Here is a 17,819-nt window from a genome sequence, read left to right on the forward strand (position 1 = left end):
GACAGAAAAAGATAGACAGAGAGAGAGAGACAGGCAGACAGAAAGAGATAGATGGAGAATGTGTGTGAGACAGGTGGGGTGGAGGAGCATCTGGAAAAGTGAGATTGGGGGAGTGAGTGAGAGATAGAGATGGTGGAGTTGAGGGTTGGAGAGAAATAGTGTGTGAGACGGGGGACGGGGACAGAGAGAGTGGGAGAGAAAGAGACCAAGAAAAAGAGAAAGTGGGTCTGAGACCAAGGAAAAGAGAAAGTGGGTCTGAGAGGAATTAAGAGAGAGTGAGTAGGGTTCAGTGTGATCAAGAGAGAGACGAACAGACAGACAGACAGGAGCAGGAGATGACACAGAATGGCACAGAAGGAGAGAGAGAAAACTGTGAATGAAGGGATATAAAGAGGGAAAAAGAGAGAAAGGAGGAGGAATAGAAAGGGTCTGATACTCAGGTGAAGGCTTTTAACTAGAGCGAGGGAAGGAATGAGTGAGGAAAATGGAGTGAGAGATGGAGAAATTGAAACAGACTGAGGGAGAGTGAGCAAGTTGGAGAGACTAACTATGAGACAGAATGAGAGAGAGAGAATACGAGAGAACCTGAAAAATGGTGAGAGAGAAAGAGGTGGCAGATGTGAGACAGCAAGAGAGGGAGAGAGACAAAGAGAGCGACAGGTTCTGGTTACCACACTTTCAGCAGGATGTGATTGAAAGTGAGAAGGTGTGGAGGAGATTTCCCAGGTTGTAGACCTTGGCCTAGAGGGTCTGAGCTATGAGGAAAGATTAGAAAGACTGGGGATGTTTTCCTTGGAGCAGTGAAGGATGAGAGGGGACATGATAGAGGGGTATAAGATTATGAGGGGTAGAGATAGAGTGGATAGGAAGGCACTATTTCGACATGTGGAGGGGTCAGTAACCAAAGGCAGAGATTGAAGTTAACAGACATGGACGCATAGAAACCTAGAACAGGTGTAGGCCATTCGGTCCTTTGAGTCTGCTCTGTCATTCTGTATGATCATGGCTGATTCTCTCTCTCAAAGCCATATTCCGCTTTCTCCCCATTCCCCTTGATGCTGATAAAACATCAAAAATGATCCTTTTTTTTCTTGAATATATTCAATGTCCTGTCCTCCACAGCCTTCTGTGTGAGAGAAATCCACAGATCGACCATCCTCTGAGTGAAGAAATGTTTCCTCATCTCAGTCCGAAATGGTCTATCACATTTCCCCTGAGACTGTCCCCTGGTTCCAGACTCCCCAACCAGGGGAAACCTCCTCCCCACATCGAGTCAGTCCTGCCCTGTTGGAATCATTTCAATCCTTGCAAACCTCAGCGAATCCAGGCCCAGTTGAGGAATAAGGCGGAGAGGAAAATTGAGAAGAAATGTTTTCACCCAGAGGGTGGTGGGAGTCTGGAACTCACTGCCTGAAAGGCTGGTTGACTCACAAACTCTCGGAACATTGAAGGAATGTTTAGGTATTCACTTGTCTTGCTGTAGCCCCCAGGGCTGTGAATCAAGAGCTGGAGAATGGGATTTGTGTCATCAGTTCATTGTTGACCAGCACAGAAGCAATGGGCCAAATGGTCTTATTCAGTTTGTTCACTTCAATGACTGTCTGAGACAGACAGAGAGAGAGAGAAGAGGAAGTGTAAGGGGCTGATGTGGCTCTCTCTGTCTGATGCCATTTACATACTGAGGAACACCCAGTCAGACTTTCACAGGCTGCAGCTTTATAAAGCAGAGCCCAGTGAAGGGAGAGTTTATCAGGAACCAGGCCCAGGGACAGGAGCACACACCATGATTTCACACATCCAGCTGATCTGGCCCCTGGCATTCTGCATCGCAGGTACAAATCTCTCTCCTTCCACCTTGAATCTTTAGCTGCTCTCCATTTCACTCCAATTCCACTGACTTGTGATTGAAGGGAAAATGCTGAAACCAGAGGAATACTCAGTGTCTCCAACAATCTCTCATTTGACAGGCTCTTTCTGTGACAGTTCTGACTTCACTGTGTTTCTCTTTGACCCCTCAGGTATCAATGGGGACATCATCATGAGCCAGTCTCCCCCGGTGCTGTCGGTGGGACTGGGACAGACCGCAACCATCACCTGTACGGCCAGTCAAAATATTGATAATGATCTTTCCTGGTACCAACAGCAAGAAGGTCAGAAGCCAAGTCTCCTAATCTATGGTGCAACAACTCGATTCACAGGAGTCTCTGAGCGATTCACCGGCAGTGGATATAATATAGAATTCACCCTGACAATCAGTAATGTCCAGGAATTGGATGTCGGTGACTATTATTGTATGCAAGATGATACCTACCCTCTACACAGTGATACAGAGCCATACAAAAACCTGAGTAGACAGAGGATCATCTCCTGCATTTACACATCCCACAGTTACATAAAATATATAATAATCGACACACAGTCCCACCTCCTGGACTGACAAATTCATAGCTGATATAGAAATGAAACTGAACAAATTACCCCATGCTAACATTGTCACTGTCCACTACACACTCCAGTCCCTGTGGTGTCCACCACTCACTGAAGGCCTCAGGTTTCCCTCTTACACTCCATGGTCACATGGGAAGAGCAGCTGCAAGATTTAACATCGAAAAATAAATTTCACAAACTGCACAAGCTCAGCTGGAAACAACCTAGTGTGAGTGTGAGGGATAGAGAGAAGAGAGAGAAAGAATGAGAGAAAAGGAGAGAAAGAAAGACATGAGCGAAACAGAGAGACAGAGAGAGAGAGGATGACAGTGGGTGAGAGACAACAAAGAGACAAGGAGAATGTGAGAGTGGTTGAGACAGACAGAGAGAGGGAGAGGGTGGGAGAAACAGACAGAAGCAGAGAGCAGAGGTTTTTGTACAGCCTCTGCACTGGGAACTCTCACTGTGGTACACGTTCGGTAAAGGAACCAAGCTCAGACTGAGTAAGTAAACCCTTTTAATACAAAACTTGCTGAAACACAAATGCTGAATTGTTGAAGGTGTAAGTGGGGAGCTGCAGTGAATGAAATGGTTGATTGAGGAGCACTGTGTCTAACAGGGTGTCCAGCTGTATCTCTTTAGTTCCATTGCCCCCTTTAAACAGCAAGATATAAGTCAGTCAGTTTTACTCACCGTGTGGAGGAGCTCTGTCCATTTGCAGCCTGTGGTCCCATTCCTGCAGCATGGAGTGTAATCAGTGAGTAGCCTCCTGCCAGTCTCAGTGTGATGGACACGGGCAGAGTTTGATGTGAGCTCTGGTTTCCTGTCCCAGTCTCTGATCTCACTGACCTCAGCAGCAGCAGCAGCAGCAGCAGCACTTTGAGACACCGAGCTCCCACCTCCCCCAGCTTTAACTCTGCTTAATCACACAATCACAGAATTGTTACAGCGCACACGGAGGCCATTCTGTCCATCCTGTCTATACTGGCTCTCTGAATGAGCAATTCACTGAGTGTCATTCTCCTGCCTTCTCCCTGTCACCCTGCATATTGTTTCTTTTCAAATAACTGTCTCATTCCCTTCAGAATGTTTCAATTGAAGCTGCCTCCACCCCACTCTCAGGCAGTGCATTGCACACCTTAACCACTCACTGGCTGAACATGTTTTTCCTTATTTGACTTTTGCTTCTTTTACCAATCACTTCCAATCTGTGGCCTCTCGCTCTCAATCCTTTCAAGAGTTGAAACATTTTTTCCACGTTTGCTCTGATCAAACCCGTCCTGATTTTGAATTCCTCGAACAAATCCCCTCTCAGCCGTCTCTTCTCCAGTCTATCACATAACTGAGGTTTCTCATTCCTGGAACAATCTTTGGGAGTGTTGTCTACCCTCTCTACAAAACATTGACATCCTCCTGAATCATTTACATTATCTCACCCCATCAGGATTTCACAGACCTCTATCTGGTCACCCCTCAGCTTCCTGCACCTCAGGGTCCAGCCTCTCATAGTCATTGAGTTGTATGGCACTGAAATAGACCCTTTGGTCCAATTCCTCTGCGCCGACCAGATATCCTAAACTGATTGAGTCCCGTTTGCCAGTATTTGGCCCATATCCCTTAAAATGGTTCCTATTCATGTGTACATCCAAATGTCTTTTAAATGCTGTAATTGTATGCGCCACATTCACTTCCTCTGGCAGCTTGTTCTATATATGCACCGCCGTCTGCATGAAAATGTTACTCCTCGGACCCCTTTTGAATCTTCCGCTCTCCTCTTAAACCTATGCCTCCAGATTTGGACTCGCCCGTCTTAGGGAAAAGACCTTAGCTGTTTACCAAATCTGTGCCCCTCATGGTTTTTTAAATCTCTGTCAGGTCACCTCTGAGCCCCAGACTATTCAGTCTCTCCCTCTTGCTCAAACCCTCCACTCCTAGCAAAATCCTTGTAAATAATTTCTGCACCTTTTCCTGTTTAATAACATCCTTCCTGTGCATCCGAACTGCTAGGGCTCTGTTCGACAACACTCCCCAGGGTGCTACTATTAATCCCCAGGGTCCTACCATGAATCCCCAGGGTCCTACCATTAATCCCCTGGCCCTACCATTAATCCCCAGGGCCCTACCATTAATCCCCAGGCCCTACATTAATCACCAGGCCCTACCATTAATCCCCAGGGCCCTACCATTAATCCCCAGGCCCTACCATTAATCCCCAGGCCCTACCATGAATCCCCAGGCCCTACCATTAATCCCCAGGGCCCTACCATTAATCCCCAGGCCCTACCATTAATCCCCAGGCCCTACCATTAATCCCCAGGGCCCTACCATTAATCCCCAGGCCCTACCATTAATCCCCAGGACCTACCATTAATCCCCAGGGCCCTACCATTAATCCCCAGGCCCTACCATTAATCCCCAGGGCCCTACCATTAATCCCCAGGCCCTACCATTAATCCCCAGGCCCCTACCATTAATCCCCAGGCCCTACCATTAATCCCCAGGCCCTACCATTAATGCCCAGGGTCCTACCATTAATCCCCCGGCCCTACCATTAACTGTGTAAGTCCTGCCTTTCCAAAATGCAACATCTTGCACTTATCTAAATTGAACACCATCTGTCACTCCTCAGCCATTGGCCGAACTGAACAAGGTCCTGCTGTACTGTGAGATAATCTTCTTCATTATCCACTTCACCACCAATTTTGATGTAATCTGCAAACTTACTCAACTTACCTACTATATTCACATCAAGATCATTTATTTAAATCATGAAAATAGTAGACCCAGCACTGATATTTATGGCACATTGCTGGTCACAGACTTCCAGTCCAAAAAGCCGCCCTCTACCACCACCCTTTGTCTCCTGCCTCAGGTCATTTTTTTATCCAAATGAGGAGCTCACCCTGGAACCCATGTGATCTAACCTTCCTACTCAGTCTACCATGGCTAACCTTGTCAAATGCTTTGTTCAAATCCAGGTGGACAATGTCAATTGCTCTGCCCTCATCAATCTTCTTTGTTTCCTCTTCAAAAATACTCAATCAAGTTAGTGAGAAATGATTTCCAATCCACAAAGCCACATTAACTATCCCTTTATGTACTCCAGATTCCTCCCGCAGTCCAAAGATATCTAAGTTAGATGGATTGGTCATGCTAAATTGCCCAAAGTGTACAGGAATGTGCAGGCTAAGTGAATTAGCCATCTTTAAGGGGACCTATTCACTCCCTAGTTACACTTTTGCCCTTTTCTTATTTACAATATTTCGACCACTACTGTCTCAAAACAGCAAGGAATTGAGTGCCATTCCACAAATATACCTCGACTGTCCCTGAACTACGAGCTTTATGATTCACTTCAGGACTTTGCTGCAACCTTTAACCCCAGTTCATTCACTCTGATGTGTTCTTACCCAACGGAAGTCTGTGTTTTCCCAAGTGAATCATTTCGAATCTGGATTCCTTTTCCATGGTCAACCTCAAACTTATGATACAATGATCACTCTTCCCTTAATATCCTCGCACTGACACTTGATTTACTTGGGCCTCCTCATTCCCAAGATCCAGGTGTAACAGAGCCTCCTTTCTCATTGGACTGGAAACACACAGCTGGAGAAAGTTCACCTGAGCACCCTCTCACAACACTGGCCCCTCTCTGCCCTTCACAATGATACTATCCCAGTCTATGAGGATAATTTAAGCTCTGCCCCTCCCCACCCCCCACCCCCGCCTCCCGAGCCACCCCATTTATAACAACTCTATGTAGTGATTTGACAGACCCTGTAAATTTCTTGCAGATTTGTTCTTCGACTTTCCACTTGATGTTGATCTTTGGACTGCACTGAGGATTCTGTGAACCTTGGTGTTTCTCTCTGATATTCCCCCCTGGCTCCCACAGCCCAACAAGTCAGTTTAAACTCTCTCCAACAGTAACAACAAATCATCCCATAAGGAACTCAGTCGCAGCTCTATTCAGGAGCATCCCATTCAGTCTGTAACAGTTAACATCTCGCCCACAGCCAGTCGCAATGCCCTAAGAATCTAGAGCCCTCCCTGCTAGACTCTCTTTCCAGTCTCTTATTCATCCGTCTTATCTTCCTCTTTTTATTCTCACTTATTTGGGGCACTGGGAGTAATGTGCACATGCCTACGTTTCAGCTCCTGCTCTGAACTCCCTCCCGAAGTCCCTAAATTCTGACTGCAGGACCACATCCCCTTTCTGCCTCTGTCACTGAGACCGATGTGGACCCCGACTGCTGCCTGTTCCCCCTCTCCCCTCAGGGTGCTCTGCAGCTGCTCAGTGACATGCTTGACCCTGGCACCAGGAAGACAACACACCATCCTGGATTCCCATCTGCAGCTGCAGAAACACTTATCGATTGCACTCACTCTCGAATCTCCTCTCACGATCGCTCTTCCGGTCTTCCTTGTGCCCCCGTGTACAGCTGAGCCCTCCCCATGGTGCCATGGACTTGGCTCTGGCTACACTCCCCAGATGAACCATCATTCTCATCAGGATTCTGAACTAAATCCTGGTTGGCGCGTGGGATGCACTTGGGGATTCCTGTAGTAGCTGCCTGGTCCGTTTGGAATGTCTGCTGCTCCCCCACTCCCTCTCTCCCTGCATACTCTGAAGCTGCAGAGTGACTACATCTAGAAACGTGCTCTCCACCGAGCTCTCAGCCTCACGGACTCTCCGCACTGACACCAGCTGCTGCTCAAGCACCGAAACCCGGAGCTCCAACTGCTCTCACTGACCACACTTCCGACACACATGGTATTCCAGGAGCTGGGAAGTATCCTGAAATTCCCACATAGGTGCACATTCTCTCCACTCTTTGGTCATCTCTTGGCAAAGTTCTGATGCTAAACAGCTCCAGCAGGACTCACAATCCAGTGGGTTCAGTGTTCCAGGGTTTTGGGGAAACTCTCCAGAAGACTTTAAGAAATAGGAGCAGAAATCAGCCATTCAGCCCATTGAATCTGCTCTGCCATTTGATCTTGGCAGATATGATTCTCAACCCCATTCTCCTGCCTTCTCCACAGGAACGTTCAATCCCCTTAACAATCACGAACTTATCTATCTCTATCTTAAATTTACTCTTCCCTCTGTAGCAATGAGTTCCACAGATTCACCACTCTCTGGCTGAAGAAATTCCTCCTCATCTCAGCTCGATAGGGTCGGCCCTTCATTCTGAGGCTGTGCCTTGGTTACCTAGTCTCTCCTGTTTTCGGAAACATCTTCTCCGCATACACTCTTTCCAGGCTGATCAGTATTCCGTAAATTTCAATAAGATCCCTCCTCATCCTTCTAAACTCCATTGAGTACAGACCCAGAGTCCTCAATCACGCCTCATTTGACAAGCCCTTCATCCCCAGGATCATTCATTTAACCTCTCCAATGCCAGCACATTGTTTCTTAGAACATGGCTCCCAAATCTGCTCACAATATTCCAAATGCAGTCTGACCAGAGCCTTTCACAGCCTCAGCAATACATCTCTGACCTTGTATTCTGGCCCTATTGAAATGAATGCTAACATTTCATTTGCCTTCCCAAACACAAACTGGACCTGCCTGTTGACCTGAAGTGAAACCTGAATGAGGTTTGTGCTTGAGATTTCCAAAGCATTTCCTCATTTAGAAAACAGCCTTTGCATCTCTTCTTCCTCCCAAAGTGCGTAATCTCACACTGTAACACATTGTATTCTATCTGCCCCTTCTTTGCCCACTCTCTGAGCCTATCCAGGACCTTTTCAGACTTCCCACTTCCTCAACACTACCAGATAACCAACATCACCTTCCCTGTTTGGTCTTCCCGACACTGGTTGCCTTTTGACATCACAGGCGAAGAGTTTAGATTTGGGTTTCCCACCCTTACTCTTTGTGGGAACAGATTCTGAATGATCTCTGTCTTGTCACTTGAGGGTTACCACTGCCCTGACACTGATTTCCCATCATGTCACTGGTTCCATTCCACTTTTACTAAATTACCGAAACATTTAGTAAAATGTAAACTTTTACACTTGCTCCATGGTTCTCGATTTCCATCCCTAATTTCAATCTCACTGAATTCTGATCACTGTCACTGAAATGATCGCCATCTTTTAGTTCTCCCAGCTGCCCACATTCATTCCCCAAACGACGGTCCAAAACTGTCCCTTCTGTTTCACCATCACCTTCTCAAGGGAAATTAGGGATGGACAATAAATTCTGCTCCTGCCAGTGACACTCGTACCCCAAGAATCAATTTAAAAAATGTAAATTCTTTTGTCTGGTTTATTAGGTATTGGAGACAAATATTCAAACATTTTACCAGTGAATATTCTGAGAATTGAAATCCCTTTGAATGGCAGGGATTAAAATTGTTTCTCTTGTCTTTCAGGCCGTGAGAACTCTCAGCCCAAGCTGACCCTGCTGCCCCCCTCCCCGGAGCAGGTCAATGCCAAGGGCAGTGCCACCCTGGTGTGCCTTGCCAATCACTTCTATCCCGATGAGCTGGAGGTGCAGTGGAAGAAGGACGGTGCAGTCATTTCGGACGGGGTTCAGACCAGCAACTACCTGCGAGCTTCGGACAGCACCTACAGTGTCAGCAGCCTGCTGACCCTCTCTGGGTCTGACTGGGAGTCCAACGCTCGCTTCTCCTGTGCCCTCACCCACGTGACTCTTCCCTCCCCCCTCAGCAAGAGCATCAGGAGATCAGAATGTGTGTAGAGTGTTTGAGACAGTCCACAGAGGAGACACAACTTTAAACAGAACAGGGCTGAGCTGGCAGGACAAAGATTATTGTCAGCACCGAATTTCAACTCTCTTCCTTCTCAGGACTGGCTCAGAGACACTTCTGAAGTTCCGGAGTAAATGTAGTTCATTGGGACAGTGTAGATAGAGCTTTACGCTGTGTCAAACCCCATGCTCTCCCTGTTCTGGGACTGTTTGATTGGGACAGGGTTAATTTGTGATGCCAAGTAAAATCTCTTGAAGTTGCTGAAGGCTGTCAGCTGTACAAAACAATGTGAACCTTCGAAATTTCTGCTTCAATAAATCAGATCTCCTTCCTGCTCAGCAGCCAGTTCCAATTTAAGGTTTTTGTCACTATTTGAAGGGCAGGATTCTCATGCTATTGAGAAAATCTCCACAAGTGTTTTCCTCAAAAGCCATTGTAGCTGTGAATTTGTGCAGCTTCCTCTGTCTGGGCTGTTAATTGCAGTCTGTTTTTTGTCAATGTCAGTCTGGAAAAGGGAATAAAGATGATGAAGATTCAGTCTCTGTCTCTGTGTGCTTTGGAAATGGACCACTCCATTCAGCTGATTAGCTGCATGTCAGCATGACATTGTCACAATTGGCTACGTGGCCTGTCAATCCGTGGTAGATGATACTGACAGCCAATCAGCAATCAGTTTCAAATAATCCAGTTGTTCTGGAATCTGTGGAGGTTACAAGATTCCAAACAGAATAGAAACTGAAAGCTGTTGGGATTCAATAATTACAATCTGAGGCATTCCGTGTTCACTCTCTGGTCCAAACTCAGGTGCTGGGATCGCACTGTGCACTCTCTGCTGCATGCTGTGTTGTACCTGAAATGATCTGAGGCAAATCACTGACACTGCAGGCTGGGTGTCTCTCTGAGTGAGTGTACTACATAATGCTGCCTGTAGGTGTCAGTCTGAGTGTGGGTGTGTTATTCAAAGAGACACCTACAGGCAGGTGGGTTGTGTGCGTGTTACTCAGTGCTGCCTAACTCTGTGTGTGTGTGTGTGCGTGTGTGTTAACTCAGGGTTGCCTGTAGGTGTGTCTCTGAGTGTGTGTGTGTTATTCTGCACTGCTTGAAGGTATCTCACTAAGTGTCAGTGTGTTCCTCTGTGTTGCCTGCAGGTTTCTCTGAGTGATGGATAGAGAATAGGCTTTGTGATGGGGATTGAAGATTAAGCCTTAATCTTCTCAAATCTCAGATGAAAAACAATTTAGCCTGAGATGGCAGCTCATTGAGGTGGCCAAAGTTAAAAATCACACAACACCAGATTAGAGTCCAACTGGTTTCTTTGGAAGTACAAGCTTTCGGAGTGCTGCTCCTTCATCAGGTGGCGAGTGGGGCCGGATCATAGAACACAGACTTTGTCCTGAAATTGAAATGGCAGCCGAGAAAGGTGAATACTGAGAGTGTGTTCTCAGTAAGGGAGGGATTTCAGAGGCAGTGCACACTGTGCTCCCTAATGTGCTCCCCAATTACAAGGAGCCGGGGTCATTGCAGTTGTGGTTGTCTGCTCAGCCAGTGCTGGATCGCCATAGTCGTATTTCAAGCTCAATTAACCCTAAACCAGGTGCAGCAATATTACCTTCCAGGGAGGGAGCTGTCTGAGTGAGGGAGGTTGAATTCTTGCAGCCCTGAGAGTGATTGCAGTGGATTAATTAAGGGTGCTACCATCATGAAGGTGTGACCTTCTCTCCCTCTGCCTCAGCTGTGATGACCCTCAGGGTTAAACTCACCACCAGTCATTTCTGTTTGTAATGAGGGAGTGGGGGGAAGGGGAAAGTGAGGACTGAAGATCTTGGAGATTAGAGTTGAGAGTGTGTTGCTGGGAAACCACAGCAGGTCAGGCAGCATCGAGGAGCAGGATAATCAATATTTTAGGCATAAGCTCTTCATCAGGAATGGAGGGAAGGTCAACCTCTCCCAAAGGCAGCACAGGCTGGATCGACAGGGCCACAAGAGTAAGCATGGGGAGATTGAGGGTGACAAAAGGTGGGGGTTGGTAGGCAGGTTGTTATTCAGAGTCAGGTACCAGAGTATCAGTCCTTCTTACACTCCCCTTTTTATCTGTTAGCCAGGACTCCCTGATTAGACAAGGTTAACAGCTCATCAGGGAACTCATATTATCAGAAAAAATGAAATATTTATCGAACAAGGAGGGCAAGAACTAAACGACACTAAACAAAATGAGTGGTTTGAAAGATTTCATTACAGACATCATCACTTTGGCCGAACAAGTCCACACCGACCCACTGAAGAGAAACTCCCTAAGACTCATTCACCTGCCCTATCACTCGACATTTCCCCTGACCGATACATTCCTGAACACTATGACAATTTTAACATGGCCAATTCACCTAACCTGCACTTATTTGGATAGTGGGACGAAACTGGAGCACATGGAGGAAATCCACACAGACACTGGGGCGGCGTGCAAACTCCACAAAGACCTGGGGCTGTAATCGAACCTGGGTCCCTGTTGCTGTGAGTTAGCCGTGCTAACCACTGAGCCATCATGCCACAAATTTTAAAAAATGCCGAAAGAGTTGAGCTTTTGTTAAACTCCATGAGCTAGACTTGAATAAACTATAAACATGCAACCCTCTGTCAGGGAAGGTAGTGCAGGGTGGAATCCTTACAAACTTTAAATATCATAACATTGAAGGATCTGGGATAAGTGCAGGAAATTGGGATGAGAGTGCCTTTATTGGTAATTATGTTTGGACAGACTCAATGGGACAAAGGACCTTTTCTGCTCTGTATCAATCTGTGCTCCATGTTGAGAGGGCAGTGCAGGTTAATGGTGACTAGGTGAGGCAGTTCTAAGATGGCAAACACATGATCAAGGGTCGGAGGAAATTTCTCAAGCTTCAGTGAAGGCCCAAGTAAGTGCTTCAGAGGAGGGTCAAGGCTAATGGAGACAAGGTCAATGGAGACTGAGCGAGAGTACAGGGTGCTGACTGGCATCTCATTGTGTTGTAGTGAGGTAAATGGGGACAAGAGGGGAGCGTGTGGGAGGGAGTGCAGTTTCAGTTAAAATGTAACCTTTGTCAGCAGCAGTATGACCTTCAGCACCAGGGGGTGTCCCTGACTGTGTCGGGCTCACGAGCTGCTCTCTGTGTGATTCCACACAGCCACCCGTGTGGTCACCACGCAAGGTCTTGCTTGTGTCTACACTACCATTTACACCACCGTCTGCACCACCGTCTGTACCCACTATATGAACCCAGCATCCATAGCCACTGTCCAGTCCCTCTGTTTGCATCCACCATCTACACCCACTGTCTACACCGCTGTCTGCACCCTCTGTCTACATATCCCATCTTTCTGCTGTTGTAAGATTGTATCCAATGATTCCATTGAGATTACTGCACCCAAAGACTGAATTTTAGAACAGGCAATGATTGTCTTCTAACCCTGACCTACAAAGTCTGTGTTCCACATTGGGCTGATTAATATTAATTCCTGAATATCATTTGATTTCGGTGATGGCAGGACTGACGTATAAGGAGAGGTTGAGTTGATGAGGATTGTGTTTATTGGAGTTTAGAAGAATGAAGGAAGGGGATCTTGGAGAAAGTTATAAAATTGGAACAGGACGAGACACGTTAGATGGAAGAAGGCTGTTCCTAATGGTGGGGAAGTCCAGAACCAGGGCACATGGTTTAAGGTTAAGGGGAAAACTCTATAGGACAGAAATGAGGAAAAATGTTTTCACCCAGAGAGTGATGAGCCTGTGGAATTCTCTGTCACAGAAAGTGGTTGAGGCCAAAACATGATGTTATCAAGAAAGCTCTTGTGGCTGAAGAATCAAGGGATATGGGGTAGGGATGGATTATAGTAATGTGCTCCATGAACAGCTTCGATCATATCGAATGGCATAGCAGGCTGGAGGGGCCAAATGGCCTACTCCTGCTCCTATCCAAAATGTTTCCACATCATGTAAAATAGATTGCCAGGTGGAGGGCACTCTGTCAGATGGGTAAGTATCCATTCACAGATCCCCCCCTCCACACCTGTCCCCTTCCATTTTAGTTGGGTCCACTCCCTCTCTTCCTATGTCTTTGTTATCTGACCAGTGACCACACCTCCCCTTCACCACCCCGGCAGGGAGCTGTGCTAATAACCTATCGTTTGTTTTAATTTGCTGACTGGGTGATGTGGATGGGGTTTTCAAAAACAGGAAGTGCTGAATTCTTATCAGGTTTTGTGCTGATTTTTTTGTGTGCCTCCCTCAATATGGGTGACACAGCACTGCTGCCTCACAGAGCCAGGGACCCAGGTTCAGAGTCACACAGCATAGTGATAGGCCCTTCGGCCCACCATGTCAAAGCTGACCAACAAACACTCAACTACACTAATCCCATTTACCTGCAGTCGTCTGGAGCCTACCATGCCCAGATATTATAAGTGCTCATCCAAATGTTTTTAAAGGTCGTGTAATTTTCAGCCTGCACCACACTCTCAGGCAGCATATTCCATATATCTACCACACACAGGGTCAAAAAATACATCCACCTTAATCTTATAACCTCTGGTCTTAAATAGGTCTGGGTGAGGAGCGGATTCTGCAGAACAGTGTGAGAGATCAGGAGTGGAGAGAGGGAGAACAGTGTGAGGGTGAGGAATGGAGGTTGGAGTAGGAAGACACTTGTGTTCTGGAAAGCAGCACAAATAGGAAAGAGATCCAGGAGCTGATCGGAATAGTCTCCATGCTTCCTAACAGTAGCTTTATGGTGGGAAAGAGAATAAATCAGGAGATAATGAGGGCCTGTAACAAAGGCTGCTCATTCATTACAAATGACTGTTATCCTTGTTGATTATTTATAGTCAAATTTTTCTTTTTCATTCATTGACAGGATGAGGGTGTCACTGCCTAGGACAGCATTTATTACCCACCCCTAATTGCCCCAGAGGGCAGTTAACAGTCATCCACATTGCTGTGGGATTGGATTTCCATGTAGGCCAGACCAGGTAAGGATAGCAGTTCCCTTCCCTAAAGTACGTTTATAAACCAGATGGGTTTTCCTGACAATCCACATGGATTGATGGTCATTGTTAGACTCTTAATTGCAGACTTTTTAATTGAATTTAAATTCCCGCAGCTGCCATGGTGGGATTTGAGCCTGTGTCCCCAGAACCATATCTGGGTCTCTGTGCATTAACCTCAGAAGGTTAGTATGTAGGTACAGCAAGTCATCAGGAAAGCTCATAGAACATTATGGTGTAGTGTGAGGGGAAACTGAATGCAAGACTTCATTGAAACAAGCAAGATTCTGAGGGTCCTTGACCAGGTGGATGTGGAAAGGATGTTTCCTCTTGTGGGAGAATCCAGTAACAGAATCCAGTTTAAAATTAAGGGAGAATCCATTCAAAACAGAGATTCAGAAACATGTTTTTCTCTCAGAGGTAGTCAGTCTTTGTAATTCCCCACCTTAAAAGGCAGTGGATGCAGAATTTAGAATCCATCCAGTGTGGAAACAGGCCCTTCAGCCCAACAAGGCCACACAAACCCTCCGAAGAGTAACTAATCCAGACCCATTTCCCGACTCTATATTTACCGTAGGAAGAGGTAGATAGATTCTTGATGACTGAAGGGATGGAACATTATCAGAGAATGTAGAGTTGAGATTTAAATCAGATCAACCATAATCTGCATTGTCAAGTTGTCCATTTTGGAAGAACAAATAAGAATGCGGAATACAGGGTTAATGGTAGGGTTCTTGGTCAGGTGGAGGAACAGATGGATCTTGGGGTCTATGTACATAGATCTTTGAAGGTTGCCACTCAGGTGGATAGAGTTTGTAAGAAGGCCTATGGAGTATTATCGTTCATTAGCAGAGGGATTGAATTCAAGAGTCGTGAGGTGATGTTGCAGCTGTACAGGACTTTGGTTAGGCCACATTTGGAGTACTGTGTGCAGTTCTGGTCGCCTCACTTTAGGAAAGATGTGGAAGCTTTGGAGAGGGTGCAGAGAAGATTTACCAGGATGTTGCCTGGAATGGAGAGTAGGTCGTACGAGGATAGGTTGAGAGTTCTCGGCCTTTTCTCGTTGGAACGGCGAAGGATGAGGGGTGACTTGATAGAGGTTTATAAGATGATCAGAGGAATAGATAGAGTAGACAGTCAGAAACTTTTTCCCCGGGTACAACAGAGTGTTACAAGGGGACATAAATTTAAGGTGAAGGGTGGAAGGTATAGGGGAGATGTCAGGGGTGGGTTCTTCACCCAGAGAGTGGTGGGGGCATGGAATGCGCTGCCCGTGGGAGTGGTAGAGTCAGATTCATTGGCGACCTTTAAGCGGCATTTGGATAGGTACATGGATGGGTGCTTAATCTAGGATAGAAGTTCGGCACAACGTCGTGGGCCGAAGGGCCTGTTCTGTGCTGTATTGTTCTATGTTCTATGTTCTATGTATTGTTCTATGTTCTATGTTCTAATCTTATTTAATGGGGGAGCAGGTTCAAAGGGCCGAGTGGCCTACTTTTGTTCCTTGCCCATATGTTGCCTCACACACCTTCACACAAACAAAGACTGCCACTCGTATTTTCTACCTGCAGATTAAGCTGCTTGTGCAATCGGCCTCATCTGCACAGTGTTTTCTCCAGCCTTTGACTGTGAGGTTAAAGATAATGGTCCCATAATCAATCCATTAACTCTATGAGTTGGTTTTTTTAAAACAATAAAATAAATTACAAGTCATGAAACAGACATTACAGTAAGCAAGAATAGGCAGCACGATGGCTCAGTGGTTAGCACCACTGCCTCAGCGTGTCAGGGAACTGCCTCAGGTTGGTCTGTGTGGAGTATACACATTCTCCCTGTGTCTGCGTGGGCTTTCCCCAGGTGCCTTGGCTTCCTCCCACGGTCTAAAGATCTGCAGGCTCGATAAATTGCTCATGCTAAATTGCCCAGAGTGTACAGGGATGTGCAGGCTTAGTGGAGTAGCCATTGGAACATACAGAGATAGGATATGGATCGAGATAGAATGACCTTCGGAGGGGCGGTATGGAGTCAATGGGCTGAATGGCCTACTTCCACACTATAGGGATTCTGTGTTACAAATGCAAGTTCCTTCTTTCCATTCTCGCCCTGAAGCATGTGGTTCTGTTTCATATCCACTCAAGAGATGGCACCCCTTTGAAGACAGGAGCAGTCTCTATTCTTTTGGAAAGTACTTCTTCCACTCTGTGTCCTTCACAGCCTTGTAGGCAGTAACAATGAGATCGGGAAATAACCCAAAGCTATAATCTTCTGGGCTCTTCATTAAACTGTGGAACCTGGAAAGTACAATTAATGTCCAAGTCAATGAAGATATTTCTCAGCAATCCCTAAATGCTGAGTTTTCGTACTCAGCAGGCCCCAGGAGTCAAAATAACTGAATAATTGCTCAGAATTGCTCATAAATTTCACCTTCATATTTCTGGAGGCTTTGATCGAAAAGGTTGCTTCCTTCTCTCCAATATACAGCTTAAAATCAGCTCCAACTCCCAACCATCCAGCTGAGATCGGAGCCCTGTACAAACTGGAACCTGGTCTGTGGGAGCACTGTCACCTCTGTCTCAGAAGTTTTGGGGAGTCTATTTTGATCATAGAGTCCTTCAGCACTGGAGGCTGTTCAGGGGATGTTTCCCAGGCTGATTCCAGGGATGAAAGGGCTGTCCCATGAGGAGCAGCTAAAGAGCTTGGGCTTGTACTCACTGGAGTTCAAAAGAATGAGAAGGGATCTGATTGAGGGATAGAAAATGTGAAAGGGGATTGAGAAGGTGGACGTTGGATAGATGTTCCCCCTTGTAGGACAGTCTGCAACAAGAAGTCATCAATATCGAGTGAGAGGAGGTCGGTTCAAAACTGAGCTGAGGAGAAACTACATCTCCCAGAGGGTTGTGAATCTGTGAAAGTCAATGCCCCAGAGTGCAGTGGAGGCAGAATCAATCAACAGGTTCAAGGAAGATGTGTTTCTGATGAAAAGTGAGATAAAGAGCAATGGGGAGCAGGCAGGAGAGTGGAGTTGAGACCAGGATAAGATCAGCCACGGTTATGTTAAATGGCAGAGTGGGCTCGAAGGGCTGAATTGCCTCCTCCTGCTCCTAATTCCTATGCTGACACTGCAAAACTGGGGGAGCTGTTGTCTTTCAGTGAAATACAAAACAGAGGTCCTGCCACTGTTATATATCGAACTGTACTATCTCCCCCAGTGACACGTGCTGGAAATTGAATTCAAATCACAAAGCAAGCCTCATTAATGGTGACCACGATAATGATCCCTGATTGTTGTCCAGCCTCAGCCTTACCCAGTCTGGACTTCATGTGACTCCAGCCCCACAGCAATCTGGTTAACCCTTGGGTGCTTTCTGAGAGGACACAGCAAGGCCAGCAGTTCAAGGGCAATTAGTCTTGGGGAACAAATACTGATCTATGCTAGTGACACCCACCTCCCAGAAAACAGAATGTAACAGAGATTGGTGTCAGCCAAAATTGTCAGATCAGACTCTCAATGAGATGGGGAGATGGTTAAAAATGTATTCAGCTCAGTATGGAACAGGTCCCCACTTGTTAACACATCGTCGCTGACCAAATAAGTGAGAGAAAACAGAAAACTAAAGGTGAGAACTCTCACATGTGGGAATATCAGTGAAAATTCAGGCA

The 17,819-nt window shown here is 46.4% G+C and overlaps 2 gene segments (V, D, J or C); both read left to right on the top strand.

The window, feature by feature from the left end:
• LOC140479538 (Ig kappa chain V region Mem5-like) overlaps nt 1–17,819 on the top strand; it is a 517,282-nt gene that overhangs the window by 263,621 nt on the left and 235,842 nt on the right.
• On the top strand, nt 1,764–9,683 carry LOC140479383 (immunoglobulin kappa variable 4-1-like). The segment is given in 3 exon segments: nt 1,764–1,832; nt 2,019–2,291; nt 8,808–9,683. Coding segments are annotated over 3 exon segments (651 nt in total).

Source organism: Chiloscyllium punctatum, chromosome 7, assembly GCF_047496795.1.
Source record: "Chiloscyllium punctatum isolate Juve2018m chromosome 7, sChiPun1.3, whole genome shotgun sequence".
NCBI classification, from domain to species: Eukaryota; Metazoa; Chordata; class Chondrichthyes; order Orectolobiformes; family Hemiscylliidae; genus Chiloscyllium; species Chiloscyllium punctatum.